Below are 22,762 nucleotides of genomic sequence, written 5' to 3'. Positions count from 1 at the left end.
TATTTGTTTTATTTATTTATTTTTGGCTGTATTGGGTCTTCATTGCTGCACAGGGGCTTTCTCTAGTTGCGGCGAGTGGGGGCTACTCTTCGTTGCAGTGCATGGGCTTCTCATTGCGGTGGCTTCTCTTGTTGCAGAGCACGGGCTCTAGGTGCATTGGCTTCAGTAGCTGTGGCATGTGGGCTTCAGTAGTTGTGGCTCACGGGCTCTAGAGCGCAGGCTCAGTAGTCGTGGCGCATGGGCTTAGTTGCTCCGCGGCATGTGGGATCTTCCTGGACCAGGGCTCGAACCCGTGTACCCTACATTGGCAGGCAGATTCTTAACCACTGCACCACCAGGAAGTCCCAGTAGCATATTGTTTTATTCAGCCCTACAATAATTTGATTACTACATTCTTTGTCAAGGTTTCTTTGGCAAGCATGATGATAAAATTAGGTGCTGTTTTGAAGCAGATGGGTATTTAGGAGAATATAATTCTTCTAATTATAGAACAGGAACATATCTCAATACATTCTTTCTCTGCTTAAAAGTAAGACATATATGAAGAATTGAGCAGTTCATTCCTTTCTAAGTGGAATATTTTTCCTGATAAAAATCTTACTTAATTTTAAAAGTCGAGTTAACTGGAACATCCCATTCCCAAACCGAAGCATTACTTTAAACAACCCAGTGTGTGTTTTTAAACATGGGTGTTTCCAGTTTTCACTCATTTAGTAGTAACTTTATTTTCAGGTACTGAGAAGCTTCAAGACTGGTTTGACTATGTAATCAGAATATACATATTTAATAAACCAGAAGGGCCTCCTTACTGATAGGGTGGCCACATTTTAGGATTTTATGTTAATTACCCTCTCTTGACAAGATAACATGAAAGAAAACTATTTGAGGGTTGGGGTAGGTCTTTGCTAAAAATAGCAAAGATTATTTTGAAAATAAGATGTTTTTCTTATATGTGAAAAGTACTACAGAATCTTTAATCAGTACCCAAAATGAAGCAACTGATGTGTGTATAGCTCTGCAGATAATTTTTCAGAGTAAGTCTAAAATTATACTGAAGTAATCTTGTTTTGTTTTTCTTGTAGGTTGCAGTGGAATTAGAAAATGTAAAATCAGAATCAGAGCTGTTAAAAAAACAACTGTCAAGTGAGAGACATACGATTAAAAACCTTGAATCATTGTTGGCTACAAATAGAGATAAAGAATTTCATTCCCATTTAACTTCCCACGAGAAGGATACAGAAATCCAGCTACTTAAAGAGAAGTTAACCCTTTCAGAAAGCAAATTGTAAGCGTCATGAATTAACTTATGTGAGGAAAATAGCTTGTCACAAATAATTTTTCAATATGAATAATTTTTTATAGATTTGTAGCATAAAACAAATGATAGAAAAATAGTGGAGGAACCAAAAAAATTTTTTTCGAAGTGTTGGGGGACTGGGGGATGGGAGTGCAAAGCAAAGTATTTTGATTACATGGCTGCTGCTTTGGGAAACTCAGGGGGTTTAGCTCAGAAGAGACATCGTGTTTGGGGGTGTAATTTGTATATGTTCTCCACAGAGGTGGTACCCGTGGAAGTGAACGAGTGGACTTTAGAAAAATACCTAAATTTGAGGAATGAAGAGAGAAGTCAGCGAAGGGGAGAGCATTTCAGAATGGGGAGAGTTGGCTGTGTTTCATGCTGTGGATTAGGAAAAAGACTTTGAAAAGGCCATGAAATTTGACCTTCATAAGGATATTGATTACCTTTTAGGAGATTGATAATGGAGAAGTTTGGATATCTTTTTGGAAGAAGGGAGGAAACACAGAGTAGATAGTATGAGTGGAATAATTAACTTTTAAAAGGAATTAGAAATATATCTCTTTCTGAGGTAGGAGTCAAGAAAGAGCCAATAAATATACTTTACTTTTTGATGTTACAATTCATGTCTTCTCACATTTGTATCTCCAGCATTGCTGCAGTGCCTAGCACATACTAGAAGCCCAGTAAATGTTCGTTAAATAAATGAGATGAATGAAAAAGAAAACTTTGTGATAGAAGCTCCAGACGTTTATGGAATTATTGTTGAAAAGTCTTCTCTTTTTTTCATCCTTATGTGTCACTTCCATTTGTATTTATTAATAACAAAAACAAAACTCCATAGCACTTTATGCTATAAAACAGAGTATTTATTATTTATTTGATTTTCTAAATTTGTTTTTAAGAAATAGTCAGAGCCGGGAAAACACTATGCTTCGGGCTAAAATGGCACAATTACAAACAGATCTTGATGTTCTGAAAAGGCAGAGTTCAACTGAAAGATATGAACGGTAAGAATATATTTTTAGCGTTGAACAGCATTTTTATTTATTCCCTATTCTATTCCAAAAGGATTTAATATGGCTTACAAATAGCAAACTTTTCTTAGCATTAATATGTAAAATAAATTTCTTTGGTAATTCTTCCTAAAAAGGCAACAAGTGTTGTAGAAGATAATATCCCCACAATAAAGTAGCAAATATTGTATAAATGTTTGCTGTAGCATTCCTCAGGGCAAAATTAGGGCATTATTTCAAAGGATATAGTTAGGGAATCAGCAAGCTAGTAAGGATTCTACAAGAGCCCAAAACATTATGGTCCAATAGGAAATTCCAAATACAAATCATCGTAAAAACGATGATGCTGATGATCTTAAGGGAACTTAACAAATATATGCCAGATACTATGTATGTATCTGATTAATCCTATTAACTATTATTGTGCCTATATTATTATTAGAAACTAAGGTCACGCAAATAGTAAATAGCAGAGCCAAGACTAAAATCCAAACAGGTTTGTCTAATTTTAAAGCCTGTGCTCTTAATCTTTTCAATATATTCCCTACAGCTTAGGAATTTTCATAGTCACTTATATTTCAGTTCATTTGCTTTATTATGTTGAAAATTTTAATCTCCAAGTGTACAATCAGGAATGAGACCTGCTTTAACAGTTAAAATCCAAGTCTAATTTGTGAATCAATTTGTCAATTTACTTTTCTTCCATTATTCTTTCCTACTGTATTAATACCATAGGCATCAGCATTCCTAAGATTTCATTCTCAAATAGTGGTCAGATTGCTTATTTAGGTCAGTATTTTGAGTTCTCTAATCTTATTCTTAACCATTTGCTTCAAAACTTTTAAGTGATGTGCAATTTGGATTATAGATGGAATTTGCTAGGAAATCAATATTTGTGATTTCAAAGAGAAATGAAGCCTGAGGTTGCATCAGTGTCATGAAAGCAGTGTTGTTAATTTCTTGTAATTTAGAAGATCTATTTTCTGAATGTACTAAACTGTATATGTGTAATGATTTTCATTTATTAATGACAACTGAAATTCTCTTCAATTCAAGGGTCCTAAACCAAGCTCTCTGTTGCCTAGGGTTATAGACTCCCTTAATTCTTCTCCTTTTTCCTTGCCCCTGGTCCCCAAAGAAACCTTGACCCACATGACCATGTCTTTCCTTCTCTTTACCATGCAACTAGATCATGCATTTTTAAAGAGGCAATATTGTCACTGCAGGGAACAATATGGATTCTTGGGGAAGAGGGAATGGCAAAGAAACCTTAGGTACTACAGTGATTTATGGCCCTCCGAAGGGCCACAGTATATTAAGTGTATCTATGTATTAAAATCTGATGTATTAAAATTGACGGAAGGAGAACAATTTGGGGAGGAGCATCTAAAAAAGTTTTTTTAGGGGGATTATAATGAAAAAAGTCTGTGAAATACCCATCTAGGTAGAAATCCTAGGTACTGAAGAGCTCAAGTCAGAAAGTCTGGGCCAGGGACTGTGAATAGCCCACAGTAGAGGTGGCAACACAGTCATCATGCTTTGTGGGGCAGACCCAGACATAACAAAAAGGTTATTTTACTTCTAACATTTGGGCATTTGAGACAGGAAGAAGGAAGAGGACTAGATTTATGTGCAAGAAGAGGTGAGAAAGGTAGGGGCAGAGAGGGGAACCAACCAACTTTGAAAATCTATACTCAGAGGGGCTTTGAACAATCTCTTAAAGTACATATTCCTTTAATTGACATCTTTTATCCTCAACTTAAAAATGATATAAAGACATAGGATTTATTTATTTGTTTGCTTGTTTGTTTATGGCTGCGTTGGGTCTTTGTAGCTGCGTGGGCTTTCTCTAGTTGTGGTGGCGAGCAGGGGCTACTCTTCATTGAGGTGTGCAGGCTTCTCAATGTGGTGGCTTCTCTTGTTGCAGAGCATGGGCTCTAGGCGCGTGGGCTTCAGTAGTTGTGGCACGTGGGCTCAGTAGTTGTAGCTCACGGGCTCTAGAACGCTGGCCCAGTAGTTGTGGCACACAGGCTTAGTTGCTCCGCGGCATGTGGGATCTTCCTGGACTAGGGCTCAAACCTGTGTCCCCTGCATTGGCAGGTGGATTCTTAACCACTGTGCCACCTGGGAAGTCCCTACAAAGGATTTAAATTTAGTAGAAGTACTAATTAATCAATTGAGTAGAAATTACTTAACTAATAACAATAACAGGACCTTTTATTTGTTTACCACTTTTTGGTATAATCTCTTATTTTGTCTTTGTTGACAGAGAACGAGCAATCCAAGAGATGCGTCGGCACGGTCTTCGCACACCACCCCTTAGTTCTACTCTGAAGTCTCCTTTACCTTCTCCTGAACATGTAAACTGATTATCAGAAAGGTATGTATGTAACACCAAGTACAAACAAAACTTATCTCTGGTTATAAAAATTACAAGAGTTGTTTTCTGTGTCGGGGGAGAGGAGATTGCCTATAAAGGCGGTAGGGAACTTTCAGAGGTAATGGAATGTGCTGTATCATGGTGGTGATGGTTACATGGCTGTATACAATTGTAAAAATTCTTTGAACTGAACGTTTACAGTCCGTGTATTTTATTGTACATAAATTATACCTTAATTAAAAAAGAGAAGACATCTGGGGACTTCCCTGGTGGTCCAGTGGTAAAGAATCTGCCTTCCAATGCAGGGGACGTGGGTTTGATCCCTGATCGGGGAACTAAGATCCCACATGCAGTGGAGCAACTAAGCCCATGCACCACAACTACTGAGCTCACGCGCCTCAGTGAGAGCCTGGGTGCCACAAACTACAGAGCCCATGTGCTCTGGAGCCCGCACACCGCAACTAGAGAGAGGAAACTCACGCACCACAACTAGAGAGAAGCCCACGCACTGCTACAACTAGAGAGAAAACCACGCCACCACTAGAGAGAAGCCCATGCGCCACTACAACTAGAGAGAGAAAACCTACGCACCACAACTAGAGAGAAGCCCATGCACTGCAAGGAAGAGCCTGCACGCTGCAACGAAAGATCCCGCATGCCTCAATGAAGATCCCACACGCCGCAACTAAGACCCAATGCAGATTAAAAAAAAGAGAGAGAGAGAGAAGACATCCACAACAAAAATTAAATGACAATATGAGATATCAAAGGGTAATATTTGATGAAGTGCCAAACTCAAGGTACAAATAACAGATAGTGAAAGTATGAACAAAGACATAGAAAATATTATTTAATATTGAAAGCTAGATATTTTAAGATAAATTATTACATACATACAGAAAAGTACTATATCATAGGATATACAACTCAATGAATTTTTACAAACTGAACACACCTATGCAACCTGTACCTGGATCAAGAAACAAAACATGACCTCTCTTGGGTGTCCTTCTGGTCATAAGCCTTACTCTAAAAGTAACTGTCTCGGTTATTAAAAGCATAGATTTCTTTTGTCTGTTTCTGGACATTTTATAAATGAAATCATATATTTCTGGCTTTTTTTCTCAATAGTACCTTTGTGACATTCATTCATACTGCTGTGTACCTTTAGATGGTTCAGTCTTGTTGCTGTATAGTATTCCATTATGTGAACATACCACAGTCCATTTACTCATTCTGTTTTTGTTGGGCATTTGATAATTTCCAGTTTGGGCTACTACAGATAGAATTACGGTGAACATTCTAATACCTTATGTTGGCGAACAGATGTGTGCGTTTCTTTTGGGTATACACTGAGCCGTGAGATTGTCAGGTCACTGGACATGCATGTGTTTGAGCTTGAGTAGTTATGGTAAGTCAGTTTTCCAGAGTGATTGTAAAGAGCTAGGACACATTTGGCTGAGGAAGGGTCAAAGTGATGTGCTCATTCATTGGAGATGGGAGTGAATGGGCAAGAAGCATGTCAGACCCAGGGTTTGAAAAGTAGATGACTGAAAAATGCAGGCTTATTGACAGAAATAGTAAAGTCAGTTCTTTTAAAAATTATTCATTTTTTGGCCTCTCTCAATAGAATTTTATAGGAGATAATTAAACATTTCCTTGGTGACTTCAGAATCCTCATAAGAGTATTAGCTATGTTCTATTCTTTAATATACTGATGCCCCAGGGTTTATTGGTATTTGTAGGGCCTATGTTTAAATGATTCCTGATTGCTGTGCTTTTGCTTTTGTGTTTGTTTATTTGATTAAAATATTTGTTTTCCTCTTTCATTTTGAGGACCACTTCCTAGTGCTGGCAGCAGTCACTTTGTCCTCACAACTTCTAAGCTGCCGCATTAATTTGAATGGGATTAGATGGAGGTTCTGCTTCTCATTATAAAGCCTCTTGGCAGTTGTGACACAAGCATTTTTTTCATGCTTGATTCACAGCTGCATTTTAGATCAAGGGTTGGTAAACTAGGCCCCTATAGGCCAAATCCACACCACTGCCTCTTTTTGTAAATTAAGCTTCATTAAGCCACACCCATTTGTTTACATATTGTCTCAAACTGCTTTTCTGCAGTGGCAGAATTAGGTAGTTGTGACAGTGACCCTGTGGCCCACAAATCTGAAATATTTATTTACTAACTGGCCTTTCACCTCACATAGCCCCTGGAAAACTTATCTGTATACTCGTGAGATAATAAGAGTGAAAAAGCAAGTAATTCCTTAGTTTATGAAAAGAGGCTTGACTCCCAGGGATCCCCAAACTATACTTTAAGAACCACTGATCTAGAACATAGTGCTTTCCAGCAATCTCTAAAGCTGTAATGAATTAGAAAACTTTTTAAAATTATGATAAAATATATATAACATGAACTTTGCCTACTTCTTTTTAAAGATTTTTTTGATGTGGACCATTTTTAAAGTCTTTATTGAATTTGTTAACAATACTGCTTCTGTTTTATGTTTTGTTTTGGTTTTTTTCTGGCCAGGAGGCATGTGGGATCTTATTTCCCTGACCAGGGATGGAACCCACACCCCCTGCATTGGAAGGCGAAGTCTTAACCACTGGACCACCAGGGAAGTCCCTGAACTTTGCCTTCTTAACTATTTTGTAAAGTGTACAACTCAGTGGCATTAAATTCACAATGTTGTTCAACCATCACCACTATTTCCAGAATTTTTTATCACCCAAACAGAAACTCTGTATCTATTAAGCAATAACTCTCTAGTCCCCTGTCTTCACTTCCCTGCCCCCGATAACCTCTAATCTACTTTCTATCTCTATAAATTAGCCTACTCTAGATTTTCATATAAGTGAATTTATACAATATTTGTCTTTTTGCATCTAGCTTATTTCATTTAGAATAATGTCTTCAGGGTTCATCTTTGTTGTAGCATGTATCAGAACTTCATTCCTTTTCATCCCTGAATGATATTCCTTTGTGTTTATAGCACATTTTGTTCTTTTGCTCATCAGTTGATGGACACCTAGGTTGTTTTCATCCTTAGCTATTGTGAATAATGCTGCTGTGAACATTGGTGTACAAGTATCTGTTTTAGTCTGTTTTAATATCTTTTGGGAGTACCTAGAGTTGCTGGGTCATAAGGTAATTCTATGTTTAACTTTTTGAATACCTGCCAAAGTTTTTCCACATGACTGTACCATTTTACATTCTCACCAGCAGTCTAAGAGTTCCAGTTTTCCAATCCTTGTCACTTGTTATTTTCCATTTTTTTTATTATAGCCATTCTAGTAGATGTAGATTAGAAAATGTCTACAACCATTAACAAATTCCCAGAGTATCCTAATGATGTTGTTAATTGGTAACACATTTCCATTCATATTTTCTAACGTTGTCACCAAAACTAATTTTAAGGGATTTCCCCATAAGTACCCAGAAATGAATATGAAATATTCATATCAAACCATATTTACAGTGTCTCTAACAGTTAACATATATAATCCAGTTTTGCTTTTACTGTTTTGATTATTGCATCTAAAAAATGCTCACTGAGAAAACATAAAATACAAAAGTATAAAGAAGATAACCAAAATCACTTCTTTTTACATTTTTTTTATTGGAGTAAAATATACATAAGGTCAAATTTATCATTTTAACCATTTTTAAGTGTACATTTCTCTGGCAGTTAGTACATTCACACTCTTGTGCAAAAATCATCTCCACCATCAATCTCCAGAACTTTTTCATCTTCCCCAGCTAAAACTCTGTACCCATTAAACACTAACTTCCCATTCTTCCCTTCCCCTAGCCTCTGGCAATCACCATGACAATTTGTCTCTATGAATTTGACTATTCTTTGTACCTTAAGTAAGTGGAATCATGCAGTATTTGTGTTTTTGTGACTGACTTATTTCACTTACTATAATGTTTTCAAGTTTTATCCATGAGGGAGGGAGTATGTGTCAGAATTCCCTTCCTTTTTGAGGCTGAATATTATTCCATTCTATGTATATAGCACATTTTGTTTATCCATTCATCACTTGAGTTGCTTCCACCTTTTGGCTATTGTAAAAATGCTGCTGTGAACATGGATGTACAAATCAAAATCACTTTTAATCCTATAGCCCAGATAAAATAGCAATTAGCCATTTGGTACACTCCCTTCTTTTTTTAAAAAAAAAAAAAGGGTTATTATTATTATTTTTAAACTTTATTTATTTATTTATTTTGGCCATGACATGCGGCATGCGGAATCTTTGCAGGATCTTAGTTCCCCGACAAGGGGTCAAATCCGTGACCCCTGCATTGGGAGGGGAGCACGGGGTCTTAACCACTGGACCACCAGGGAAGCGCCTACTCCTTTCTTATGTTTAATTTGTAATAAATATACACACAAGCATAGACATATATGTATAATTCTAATAGAAATCATACTCAAAGTAGTTTTTATCAGTTTTTTGTTTTGTTCTGTTCTGTGGGGTTTTCCCCTTAATATAGTTGCATGCATTCTTATCATTAAAAGCATTTTCAAAAATGCCATTTTAAAATAGTGATTTAACAGTTGGTCACATGGATATTCCATGAATTATTTAATCATTCTCTTATGGAACATATATCGATAGTTTGTTTCCAACTTTTTTTTCTTATAAACAATGTTTTACATCAATATTTGACAACCTGTCTGATAATTTCTTAAGTATGTCTTCCTCGGTATAGAAAAAAATAATTACTTTCTCAGTGTTTCCATTGTGTGATTTTTTTATATTTTAATGTCTGTGTTTTTTAATTGGGAGGGTGGTTAGATAGCACATAAGGTCAAAATACTTGGAAAAATATTTGACTATCCCTAACATGCTATTTTAAGACTCAGACAACATAATTTACAGTACTTGTTTGTAATTTTATGAAACCTATACATCATAGTGTCCCTTCTTTTGAGCGATTTTTCTCAATTAACATTCTTTGTTACCCCATTCTTTTCACTGTGTATCATTCTTTTAGTACTCATATACTTTGAAGTGCTTTTGTATAATAGTTTAAAGGGAATATCTTTTTGAAATATAGAACAATACTTCTTGACTATTAACTATAATTTGATTGTGGGCAAAGGTTTTATTAGAGATTATAATTTCAGTTAAAACATTACTGAACTGCAGTTTTTTGTGAAAGTACTGAGTAATTTTATCATTTTTTTCTTAATCCACATTTCCCCTCCCCCCTTTTTCAGAATGATGGCTTTCATGTGTTGGCTATATGGATTTTTTTAAAGGACAAACAGTAATGAAATATTTGAAGCATTTGTTCCTGAAAATTATGAACATTTAAACAAATTCTACCTCTGTCAACTTTTATTTAAATCAGTGAATATTTATGTTAAAATTTGGTTTAAAAGAGATATATCTATGTGTATATTTTCATATATATGACAGAACAGAATATATATGAATAGTACTAATGTTATATCTGTATTTTTATTATTCCTGACTTAAATTACTTCTCAAAGTGTGTTTATACTGTGAATTAATATGATGTATTATTCACATTGTGCTTTAATAATCTTTTTCTTAATGAGCCATGATATATGTATATAAATATTCTAGTTTCCATGCCTGTGTTTATAACCCATATCGTTAATACATTCACAAGGGATGATCAACTTTGATGCTATGCTGTCATGTTTAACTTTTTTCTTCTAAATGTAAAATTAATTATGTACCAATATGCTGTCTGTCATTGAGGGGACCATATTCAGGTCTATTCTTACAATAGCAAAGGTCTTGATAAAATAATGGTTACCATATATAATTTGTTATTGCCAACTAGAAGAACTGTGATAGAAAAGATACATTCATATATTATATACAATATTATACTATTTTGGCTACCACATGGACTCTTCACATAATATAAACGCTATCAAAATTAAACTAAAAGCTGTATTTAGAATTTTGTAAAACGATAGAACAGAAATTTGGGATTTTTTCAGTAAATAAAATTTCTCACTGTACTAATCTAAAATTTTGAATACAAAAGTATCAATAAATATATGGGGTAAATACAGTAAAACATTTTGTTAAAATTCCATTATACATTCAATAATATCCAGTTTTTTTTGTTTTTGTTTTGTTTGTTTTTTTTTTTTTGCGGTACGCGGGCCTCTCACTGTTGTGGCCTCTCCCGTTGCAGAGCACAGGCTCCGGACGCGCAGGCTCAGAGGCCATGGCTCATGGGCCCAGCCGCTCCACGGCATGTGGGATCTTCCTGGACCAGGGCACGAACCCGTGTCCCCTGCATCGTCAGGCGGACTCTCAACCACTGTGCCACCAGGGAAGCCCCAATATCCAGTTTTTTGCTTCTAAACCTGTGTGTTGTAATTTATCAGTCTTCTAGAATAGTATGTAAACACTGACCTGTTGTGGCATATTAGATAGAAAACAGCTTTTTTCAGTGAATTTTCAAAGTTGTAACTTTAAAGGATTTAGATATATACAGATATTAATAAAAGAACAAAAGTACAAAATAGATTGTCATACAAAAACTAATCGTGTTTAAGCCATACACATTTGAAGAAAATCCTGTTCTTAATAGATTTCATTATGATCGAAAAAGAACTTAAAAACTAGCATTGGAAAATGGAAGACCAATTATTTATGATACATTTTATTTCCTCCTGTGGTTTAATAAAGTGGAGTTTGTGTGTGAGTGTTTATGTGTACCTGGGGGTGGGCAGTACTCTTTTTCTAAAACTAATATTCCTTATATGTTCTCATTATGCCCTTTGCAGTAATTAAGTGTGTATTTGGTGTGATGTGGCTTACTTTTTCACCATCTATGTAATTTTATGTATTCTGTCTCCTGTGTGTGAATTCATGTATTACAGCAAAATACAATAGAAATGGGACTATTTACAATGTTATATGGAAAATCTTTTAATAAATATATGTAAATAAAATTTAGAAATTTGTCCCCACCTTTTCCCCAAAGCAACAGCAAGGCATATTTTGTTACATATTTTATTTTTAATGTTTCTATAATTAAAAAATGTATAGTTTGCCATAATTGTTATTTTCATAACCATGATACAATTTTTTAAAGTAGTTTTATCTTGAAATACTGAATGTTCTGACCTTTTTTTTTTTTTTTTTTTGGCGGTATGCAGGCCTCTCACTGCTGTGGCCTCTCCCGTTGCAGAGCACAGGCTCCGGATGCACAGGCTCAGCAGCCATGGCTCGCGGGCCCAGCCGCTCCGCGGCATGTGGGACCCTCCCGGACCAGGGCACGAACCCGTGTCCCCTGCATCAGCAGGCGAACTCTCAACAACTGCACCACCAGGGAAGCCCCCTGACCTTTTATAGATGTTTTTAATTTGTTTTAAATAATTTTAAATTATAGAGCTTGACATAGATTTTCCAATAAACTTTCCAGTCAATTTATTTTCTATTTCTTACAAGTAATTTTGTATAATGGTAGAAATATTCTTAATTCTAAAGTTTAGTATAATTTATTCAAATCAAATTTTATCATAGTGGGATATGGAGAAGTCTCTGAACTCAGATTCCAGGCACTTTCTTTTTTTTTTCTTTTTAACATCTTTATTGGAGTATAATTGCTTTACAATGTTGTGTTTGTTTCTGCTGAATAACAAAGTGAATCAGCTAAACGTGTACATATTCCCTCCCTCTTGCATCTCCCTCCCACCCTCCCTATCCCACCCCTCTGGGTGGTCATAAACCACAGAGCTGATCTCCCGGTGCTATGCGGCTGCTTCCCACTAGCTATCTATTTTACATTTGGTAGTGTATATATGTCAGTGCCACTCTCTCACTTCATCCCAGCTTACCCTTCCCCCTCCCCATGTCCTCAAGTCCATTCTCTATATCTGCATCTTTATTCCTGTCCTGCCCCTAGGTTCATCAGAACCATTTCTTTTTTTCAGATTCCATATATATGTGTTAGCATAACGGTATTTGTTTTTTTCTTTCTGACTTACTTCACTCTGTATGAGAGACCCTAGGTCCATCCACCTCAATACAGATAACTCAATTTCGTTTCTTTTTATGGCTGAGTAATATTCCATTGTATATATGTGCCACGTCTTCTTTATCCATTCATCTGTCAGTGGATACTTAGGTTGCTTCCATGTCCTGGCTATTGTAAATAGAGCTGCAATGAACATTTTGGTACATGACTCCTTTTGAATTATGGTTTTCTCAGGGTATATGCTGAGTAGTGGGATTGTTGGGTCGTATGGTAGTTCTATTTTTAGTTTTTTAAGGAACCTCCATACTGTTCTCCATAGTGGCTATATCAATTTACATTCCCACCAACAGTGCAAGAGGGTTCCCTTTTCTCCACACCCTCTCCAGCATTTATTGTTTGTAGATTTTTTGATGATGGCCAACTGGCACAAAAACAGAAATACAGATCAATGGAACAGGATAGGAAGCCCCAGAGATAAACCCACACACATATGGTCACCTTATCTTTTTTTTTTTTTTTTCTTTTTGCGGTATGCGGGCCTCTCACTGTCGTGGCCTCTCCCGTTGCGGAGCACAGGCTCCGGACGCCCAGGCCCAGCGGCCATGGCTCACGGGCCCAGCCGCTCCGCGGCATATGGGATCCTCCCAGATCGGGGCACGAACCCGTATCCCCTGCATCGGCAGGCGGACTCTCAACCACTGCGCCACCAGGGAGGCCCGGTCACCTTATCTTTGATAAAGGAGGCAAGAATATACAATGGAGAAAAGACAGCCTCTTCAATAAGTGGTTCTGGGAAAACTGGACAGCTACATGTAAAAGAATGAAATTAGAACACTCCCTAACACCATATACAAAAATAAACTAAAAATGGATTAAAGACCCAAATGTAAGGCCAGACACTATCAAACTCTTAGAGGAAATCATAGGCAGAACACTCTGTGAGATAAATCACAGCAAGATCCTTTTTGACCCACCTCCTAGAGAAATGGAAATAAAAACAAAAATAGACAAATGGGACCTAATGAAACTTAAAAGCTTTTGCACAGCAAAGGAAACCATAAACAAGATGAAAAGACAACCCTCAGGATGGGAGAAAATATTTGCAAGCGAAGCAACTGACAAAGGATTAATCTCTAAAATTTACAAGCAGTTTATGCAGCTCAACATCAGAAAAACAAATAACCCAATCCAAAAATGGGCAGAAGACCTAAATAGACATTTCTCCAAAGAAGATATACAGATTGCCAACAAACACATGAAAGGTTGCTCAACATCACTAATCGTTAGAGAAATGCAAGTGAAGACTACAGTGAGGTATCACCTCACACCAGTCAGAATGGCCATCATCAAAAAATACCTCCCATTTTTAATCTCCCACTTTAAAACCCTCTCGAACCATACCATTCCATTTTTCATACTCTTTATAGCAAAAGTTCCTTGAAAGGAGTTATCCATACTCACTTCATGCCACCTTTCCTTCTTGAAGTATTCTAATCACAATTTATTCCCATTACTCCAGTCAAACCATTCTTATCAAGGCACACACAACCCCCATGTGTTCTTTATTTTCACTATTACCTTTTTCATACCTAATATTTCCACTTAGTGCTTTTTTGTTATGTTTTGTTGTTTGATACTGCTCCTATTTTTCTTTGAGGAAGGATTAGATATAGATATAGCTTTAAAATAGTGCATTTGAAGATAAGATTGAGGACTTCTTCCAGAAGGCATCAGAAAAAGAGATCGAAAATGTAAAAGAAAAGATGAGCATCATAGAGGATATGTGTAGGAGTGCCAACATCCAGGTAATAATGAGCCTTAGAAATGAGACATATTAGAAAGGAGTGTAGAAAATAGTTTAAGAAATAATGGAGATAAATGTCCCCAAATTAAGGATACTTTAATAAAGTCTGAGGTCTTTATTAAAAGGGCTCAGAGAAAGCCAAGTAGGAGAGAAGGAAAAACCCACATTTAGACACAATATTGAAGACAGGAGAGAAATTATAAAAGCTTCAGAGAGAAAACAGGTCACCTAAAAAGGAACAAGGATCAGATTTACATCTGTTATGGACTGAATGTGTCTCCCAAAATTGCTATGTGGAAACCCTATTTTCTAATGTGATGATATTAGGAGGTGGGGCCTTTGGGAGGTAATTAGGTCATGAGGGTGGAGCCCTTATGAATGGGATTAGTACCCTTGTAAACGGAATCCCAAAAAGCTCTCACCCTCTCTGCTGTATGAGTGTACAATAATAAGTCAGCAGTCTATAACCCAGAAAAGGGCTCTCACCAGAACCTGACCATGCTGGCACCCTTATCTCGGACTTCTAGCCTCCAAAACCATGAGAAATAAATTGTTATTGTTTACCAATCTATGGTAAATTATTATAGCAATTCCAACAGACTGAGACAACATCAACCTTCTTACACTGGAAACAAGAGCAACATAGTATTTTTAGAATATTGAAAGAAATGAATTTTGAACCTATTTTATAACTATGATGTCATTCAAATCTGAAGGTGTAATAAAAATGTTCTTAGGCATACAGAGTCTCAGAATGTCAAGTGAAGATCAACACTGAAAAAACTTGAAGGAAGTAATCAGAGAAGTAGGTATAGAAGATGCTGCAAGAGATGTGATAATTAAAGATAATCAAATAGCTTGGTAAAGCATATTAATAAAAAGAAGAGGAGGGACAAAAAAAAGAAAATATATCTATAAAAATTAAGACCAAAAATTTTAGAATCTGGATAATACCAACATGCTAGATAGTGGGGAGGAGGACAGAAAGAGAAGAAAGGCACATGAGAAGAAGTAAAATACCTGTCAGGAGAACCTACAAATCTCGATATTTCAGAAATCAACAAGGAGGGGTAACACAAACAGGTGTCTTAAGAGCAACTATCAAAATGATATAACAGTAAACACATAGAACTTTATTCTTACCAGGCACTTTCGCAAGAGTTTTACATATATTAATTAAGTTAATTCCCACAACAACCATATTCTCCTTTATTCTCATTTTACAGATGAAAGCACAGGCAAGACTTGCCCATGACCACTTAACTAATAATGACGAAGTCATTTTGGGATTCTTTCAAAAGTAATTTAATATTTAAACCAGCAGAAGAACACTTGACCTCTTCAGTGGAAAGCAGGAAAAGAGAAAAAAAATCAAAACAAAAAAACCCACAAATAAATGAAATTGAAGTACAGTAGATGGAAAATATGAAACAAAATGGCAGAAATAAATCCTTATGCAAGAGTAACCACAATAAATTGTAAATTGATGGATAAAATCCATTAATAAACAGAATCAGGGGCTTCCCTGGTGATGCAGTGGTTAAGAGTCCACCTGCCAGTGCAGGGGACACGTGTTCGATCCCTGGTCCGGGAAGGTGCCACATGCTGCGGAGCAACTAAGCCCATGAGCCACAGCTACTGAGCCTGTGCTCTAGAGCCTGCGAGCCACAACTACTGAGCCCACGCACCACAACTACTGAAGCCTGCACACCTAGAACCTGTGCTCCACAGCAAGAGAAGCCACCACAATGAGAAGCCAATGCACTGCAACGAAGAGCAGCCCCTGCCCACAGCAACTAGAGAAAGCCCACGCGTGGCAACAAAGACCCAATGCAGCCAAAAATAAATTAATTAATTTAAAAAAATCAGATTAGATTTAAAAGACAGGGGACTTCCCTGGTGGCACACTGGTTAAGAATCCACCTGCCAATGCAGGAGACATTCGTTCGAGCCCTGGTCCAGTAAGATCCCACATGCCGTGTAGCAACTAAGCCTGTGTGCCACAACTACTGAGCCTGCACTCTAGAGCCCACGAGCCACAACTACTGAGCCTGTGTGCCACAACTACTGAAGCCCGTGTGCCTAGAGCCTGTGCTCCGCAACAAGAAAAGACACTGCAATGAGAAGCCTGCACACCGCAACGAATAGTAGCCCCCACTCACCGCAACTAGAGAAAGCCCACGCGCAGCAACGAAGACCTAACACAGCCAAAAATAAATATAAAAAAATAAATAAATTTATTTTTAAAAAAGACTGTGAGTTATAAGAGAGATATGCTTTTAAAAATTTGAAAACAGAAGGAAAGAAAAAGATTCACCAGGCAAATGGGAACCAAAAGAAAGCTGGAGTACTAATCTCATTATCTAAAAAGATAGAATCTTAGGGTGGAAAAAAAGTGTGATATAGTGGTGAACAACAAGAAGAATAACAAATGCAATAGAACAAGAAGATATAGCCAACATAAACATATGGCTATATATGTACATACATGTATAAAACTCCACACCCTATAAACTGAGAATACATATTTTTCAAGCATATCTCTTACATTTGAAAAAATAGACCATATAGTAGCCCTTAAAGGAAGCCTCAGATTCAAAAGAATTAAATGATATAAATCATTTCTCTGACCATAATGCATAAAATTAGAAAATAATTTTTCAAAAGGATAGAAAAAACTTCAATATGTTTGGAAACTAAAAATGTCTTTCTAAATTACTCTTTGATAAAGATGAAAATCATAAAGTAAAATAATTTAGACTGATAATCAAGTAATAAACTACTAAAATCAAAATTATGGGACACAGCTAAAGATGAGTAATTAGAGGAAAACCTGTAATTTTAAATATGTTAATCAGGAAATAAAACTGTTCACAAATGAGCAAGCATTTAAATCAAGAGATTGGGGGCCTCCCTGGTGGCGCAGTGGTTAAGAGTCCGCCTGCCGATGCAGGGGATACGGGTTCGTGCCCCGGTCTGGGAGGATCCCATATGCCGCGGAGCGGCTGGGCCCGTGAGCCGTGGCCGCTGGGCGTGCGCGTCCGGAGCCTGTGCTCCGCAACGGGAGAGGCCACAACAGTGAGAGGCCCGCATACCGCAAAAAAAAAAAAAAAAAAAAAAGAGATTGGAAAAAAGTAGCAGTAACCCCTGCTCCTCCCCTGCCAAAAATAACAGAAATAATAAAGGACAGAAAACAATGAGTTGGAGAACAATAATATCAACCACAAAAATTGAGATTTACAAAATTAAGAGCTGGATCTATAAAAGGACTGATTAATGAAATTTATTTGAAACAAGACAAATATATAGTCAAAACACAGGGGGGGTAATAACTACAAATATTTTAGATATTAAGAAAATAAAAGTATGAAGAGTGAACATATGCCAATATATGAAATGGATAAATGCAATGAAAACTAAAATGCTGAAATTTGGTACAAGAAATAAAATAGAACTCAATGAGAAAAATATGTACTAAAGAAATTGAGAGACAGTCAAATATAATGGTTGGGATTTTATTTTACCTTAGTTGCAAGCTAATAAGTTAATCTATTACTGTTTTCTAGATGCAGGAATAAAATAGGAGACTCCTGGATCAGAGACAGAGGCCTTTATTACTCATGGCACAGCAAGCAGCATAAGCATCATGTTTGCATTGATTCTCCTTACCTACTCAATCCCCACAGGGGCAACGTGGAGGGGCCCAGATGAATGCTAAGCATGCAGAGGTTCACATAGCAGCCTAGAACACTGAATTTAGTTAATCCATCTCTTTTATAGCAAGCAATTAGTAAGCCTGCTCTTTGTCCCAGAAGGATGCATCACTTCATCCCCCAAGGTTGCTCACTGCAAACACAATGCTGAGAAATGGCCTGGATGAAGATTAATCAGGGCCTTGCATTCTTTGCATACCCACAACAAGAATGTACAGGGAGGGGCTTCCCTGGTGGTACAGTGGTAAGAATCTGCCTGCCAATGCAGGAGACACGGGTTTGAGCCCTGGTCCGGGAAGATCCCACATGCTGTGGAGCAACTAAGCCCATGCACCACAACTACTGAGCCTGCACTCTAGAGCCCCTGAGCCACAACTACTGAGCCCATGTGCCACAACCAATGAAGTCCGTGCACCTAGAGACTGTGCTCCCAACAAGAGGAGCCACTGCAATGAGAAGGCCGCGCACCACAACAAAGAGTAGCCCCCGCTCACTGCTACCAGAGAAGAGCCCGCATGCAGCAACGAAGACCCAATGCAGCCAATAATAAAATAAATAAATTTTAAAAAAGAAAGAATGTACAGGGATACTCAGGGGTGTATGGCACATTGCCTCTCCCAAGGATATTCTATCCCTTGATCCTATACATTCTTGGCCGAAGTTGAGTATGCCACTCCATTGACCACCTGCTTAAAATGCCCAACAGGGGCTGGGACCAAACCTGTTCAATGTGTCTCATATAGCATTAATTAAGGCTAATACCAGTAAGATTCCAAAAGCAGAAGGAAGAGGCTAACCAGCTGTACTGATCTCAATTGTGCCTTCCAGGATCCCAGACATAGCCGACTATAGTTATCATGGGGAGCAGAGGGTGTTATTTTAGATATGAAGGATGTGGTCTAAAGTCATTCTGTTATCCATTATGACTCATGCAATTTAGATTGACTGGCTAATCTCTGGTGTCATTGCCAATGGGGCAATAGATGAGCAAAAAAGCAACCCTCATCCACAATGGAGAGTCCATGGCCATCTCTCCCCCACATACAAACAGATAGCCCAAAGGTCACAAGTCACTCCAGTTTGGGGTTTGTGAAACTTGATTTGGATCATCATCACATTGGTTTGGTTGAGAAACCTGGGCTATGTCACTGGGTAGTGATAGCCTTGAGAGTTGTACATGGCATAACCCAAAGCTGCTCAGCAGTCAGGAGAAGCATATGAATTTGTATCGATCAGATTTTTAAAAGATTGTATTGGTGTGTGTGTTTGTACATGTACAAGGCAGAGTCCATGCCTGGGAGCTTCCATCGATGGCATTAGGCGTAGCAAAATAAATGGTTCAAGAGTGGATGAGTTTTTCTGTTTTCATAGCATGTGGACCAGGATGACAGACACAGCAGCAGGTCAGATTGCCAGCCACTGCAGTTTCTTGATTCAGGCAGACCGTATGATTTTTTGCAGGCTGCAATGTAGGCCCTTTGTAGGGGACAAAGAGAGCATTCATTGCTATTGGTTTGGGCCCCGCTCAAAAAATGCTGATTTGTGGGTTAGCTGATATAAAGGACCAAATAGAAAGCCCAAGTGGGCACATACTCTCTCCAGTTCCCCAAAAGTCCAGCAAGAAGCTAAACCTCAAAGGTTTGGTTGGAGGAAGATGGTAGGCGGAGCAGATATACAGCACTTTTTCCTGGGGTGCCAGAGAAATAGAGGGTTGTGAATCTGCCCATTTAAGTCCAAGAAACTTCACTTGGAAAGCCAGCCTCTGAATTTTGTTGGGGTTTATCAGCCACCCGCTAGTGTAGGTGTGATCGTCAGGGGCCTTGAGATGGAGGCTTCTGACTTGCCAACCAATAGGATGTCATCTATAGGGTGAAAACTTTGAAATCAGAGGGTAAAGGCACACCCACTAGTGACAAATGGCAGGGAGTTCATCTCACAAGCATATCTCTACTTTCTATACTTCCCTGATTGGGATAATCCCCTCTGATACTTACAGGATGGGAGTATAAGCCTATAGCACCTCAATTCCTACTATTTATTCAGATGTACAGGCAAAAGCAGCACATTGAATTAGTTCCACTCACATGGTCAAATTAGCTTCTCTTCCCCATTCAGAACCCTGTCCTAATCCCATCAATTAAATTTGAGCATCAATGGACCAGGTAGGATGGTGACTTGGGTGCCTATATCCAAGGAAGCCATAGAAATTTGAGTCCCTCCCCTCCCTGAGGTTGCTAAGTATATTTGTACAGAGTGTGTATGGCCTTCAGTCCTCCTTTGGGACAAGGAGACCTTGACCCAAACATTTGGTTTCTTAGAGTAACAAGACTTTCCTGAGGTCAGAAAAAAGAAGGAGAGAGAGATTGGAGGGCGCAGAGGGAGAGAGCAGCTCCTCCCTTTGGACGAAGAATGTCTCCTGCCATATCAGTAAGCAAATGATGTTGTGGCCATCAAGCCATCAGTGACTGCACCCTGAGGGCGTTTCAGGATGGACAAAAGCAGGATCCTGGCCCTGGATAGCTAAGGTTCATATCAAAGGAATGATTTCAGTGAGCCCAGACCCTTGCATCCTCCCATACCTAGAAAAGCACCAAATTCATTAACTTGAGAGGTTTGTTTTCTTTAATTAACAGTCATATTTTGATGTTCCAACTACCTGGGTTTTGTTGCAAAGAAAACCGGCCCCTCCCTTATGTACCCGGGTCCCTCCCTTACCTCTTTGGAGCAGTCCCTCAGAGCTATCTGAGAGGCTGTCATCCAGGCATAAGTCCTCAGTTTGGTCCACCAAATAAAACATAATTCCCAACTTTTAGGTTGTACCTTTTTTTTTCAGTTAACATCCCCAATAAGCAAAGCTTTGCACTGACTTCTCATTTCAAGTGGCTGAACCAAAGTTCTATGTCCTTATTGCTGACACCATTTATTCCAGCAGCCACAGTGTATTGCCTTTTGACTGGGGCTGTAGGGCTTGCTGCCCGTTGTCACGATGACATCTCTTTCCTGTCCCACCTGAGCAGGAGAACACCATTCCAACAGCTTGTTTCAATCCCACCTCTCATTGCTCAGCTTCTAAATAACCCCTATTTCCTCACCTTCACTCAACACTTGGGTGAGAGCCTTCACTACAGTCATTTCCTGCACAATCTTCTCCTGTCCCCTAACTTCATCCTTTCTCTTCAGAGAGCCATGTCTGTCAGCACCCATCCTTTTGTGGCCCAAACTGGAGAACTGTGAGTGGTCTGAGACTTTGTTCTGCTCACAGCCTGGCATGTAGCCTGCCACATGTTCATGAGCACCAGAAGAGGACAAGAGACTCCTGCGTCAGGGACGAAGCTCTTTATCACTGCACAGCAGGCAGTGTGAGTTTTACACCAGTTCCTTCTGTCCCCATATCCCACAGGCGGCATTCAGGCAGACCTAGATGGATGCTGCACATGCAGCGTTTATATCCCAACTGAGGAATTGGAATTTAGGAAAACTCAGTCTCAAATAAGGGGCTTCAAGCAAACCTGCACAACCTTTGCCCTGGAAGGAGATGTTATCTTTCTTATATTGGACGGAAAACAAAGCTGCCTTGTTCTCTGGGGTGACATTGTCTCTACCTCCCAAAGCTTTACAAGCATCCTTGAAAAGATTGTTCAGAACAAAAACTGTCCCTGCCTCAGCAAAAAAAACATGCAGAAATGAGAGCTCTCTGTAGAGTTATCTCCAACGCCTATAATGTTATCTTTTTTTAATTCTGGTAAGATGTACATGAAATGTACCATTTTAACAATTTTTAAGTGTACAGTTCAGTGGCATTAAATACATTCACAATGTTGTAGTACTATCACCACTATCCATTTCCAGAACTGTAATATTATTTTTAATGCACCGCTGGTTTTGCGTTTAATTTGAATTTTTTATCTGTGCTCATAGGTGGAACTGGCCCATAGTCATCTTTTGTGTGAAAGCAGTGTTGTCTAGCTTTGATGTCATAGTCATCCTTGCTTCCCAGCACATTATTGACCAGGGGATTTCTGCAGAAACTAATGCCTGTGTCCGGTGATGTGTTATGTAAGTGAATATTAAAACACCTGCATTTGAGTAAATATCAACATTTTTTGCACTTCATGTGTTTATTTGAAACTTCGTACATGTCATACTAAGGCATTTTAATATTTTGTTAGAGTGTGATAGACATTATAACAGGCACCTTCGTGCAGGGGAACAGAACATCTATTACAACTATACCGTGTTTCACTGCACTTTCCCTGGAAGAGCAGACTACACTTTCTGGCGGCACTTTTTTTCTTAGTCCTGTGGGTATTATTTCCTCTAGAATATGTTCTTTTATTTTACCTGATAGTCGACAAGGTGAATCTTTGCAGGGGGCTCTTTTAGAAACTCCACAAGAAGGACCAGGTGTTGGACTACCATTACATTCACCAGAATGGTCAGTTACCCATTCTCTAGCTAGTGCTAACAAAAATTGCTTGTAAGTCATTTTATTCTGTGCATTAAGGCTACAGTAAATTTTAAACGCATTGAATAAACTGCAATTACTCAAATATAAACCCACTTTG

General features: G+C 38.2%; 1 protein-coding gene across 9 annotated transcripts in view; it reads left to right on the top strand.

Moving 5' to 3' along the window:
• CEP135 (centrosomal protein 135) overlaps positions 1-22,135 on the top strand; it is an 87,857-nt gene extending 65,722 nt beyond the window's left edge. For 3 of the 9 annotated variants that reach the window (XM_060109396.1, XM_060109323.1, XM_060109389.1), the window contains 4 exons: positions 1,083-1,285; positions 2,203-2,307; positions 4,583-4,693; positions 11,860-12,133. In XM_060109396.1, coding sequence (XP_059965379.1) covers positions 1,083-1,285; positions 2,203-2,307; positions 4,583-4,682 — 408 coding nt within the window. In that variant the 3' untranslated portion in view covers positions 4,683-4,693; positions 11,860-12,133. Of the gene's footprint in view, positions 1-1,082; positions 1,286-2,202; positions 2,308-4,582; positions 4,694-4,998; positions 5,019-7,226; positions 7,495-9,927; positions 9,995-10,886; positions 11,613-11,859; positions 12,134-15,710; positions 15,741-22,115 lie in introns of those variants that run through there. The other 6 variants (XM_060109370.1, XM_060109379.1, XM_060109333.1 and 3 more) reach the window with 6 other exon arrangements.
• The last annotated feature ends 627 nt before the right edge of the window (positions 22,136-22,762 follow it).

This window comes from Mesoplodon densirostris, chromosome 1, assembly GCF_025265405.1.
Source record: "Mesoplodon densirostris isolate mMesDen1 chromosome 1, mMesDen1 primary haplotype, whole genome shotgun sequence".
Taxonomy (NCBI): Eukaryota; Metazoa; Chordata; class Mammalia; order Artiodactyla; family Ziphiidae; genus Mesoplodon; species Mesoplodon densirostris.
This window is presented reverse-complemented; position numbering and strand designations above follow the sequence as displayed.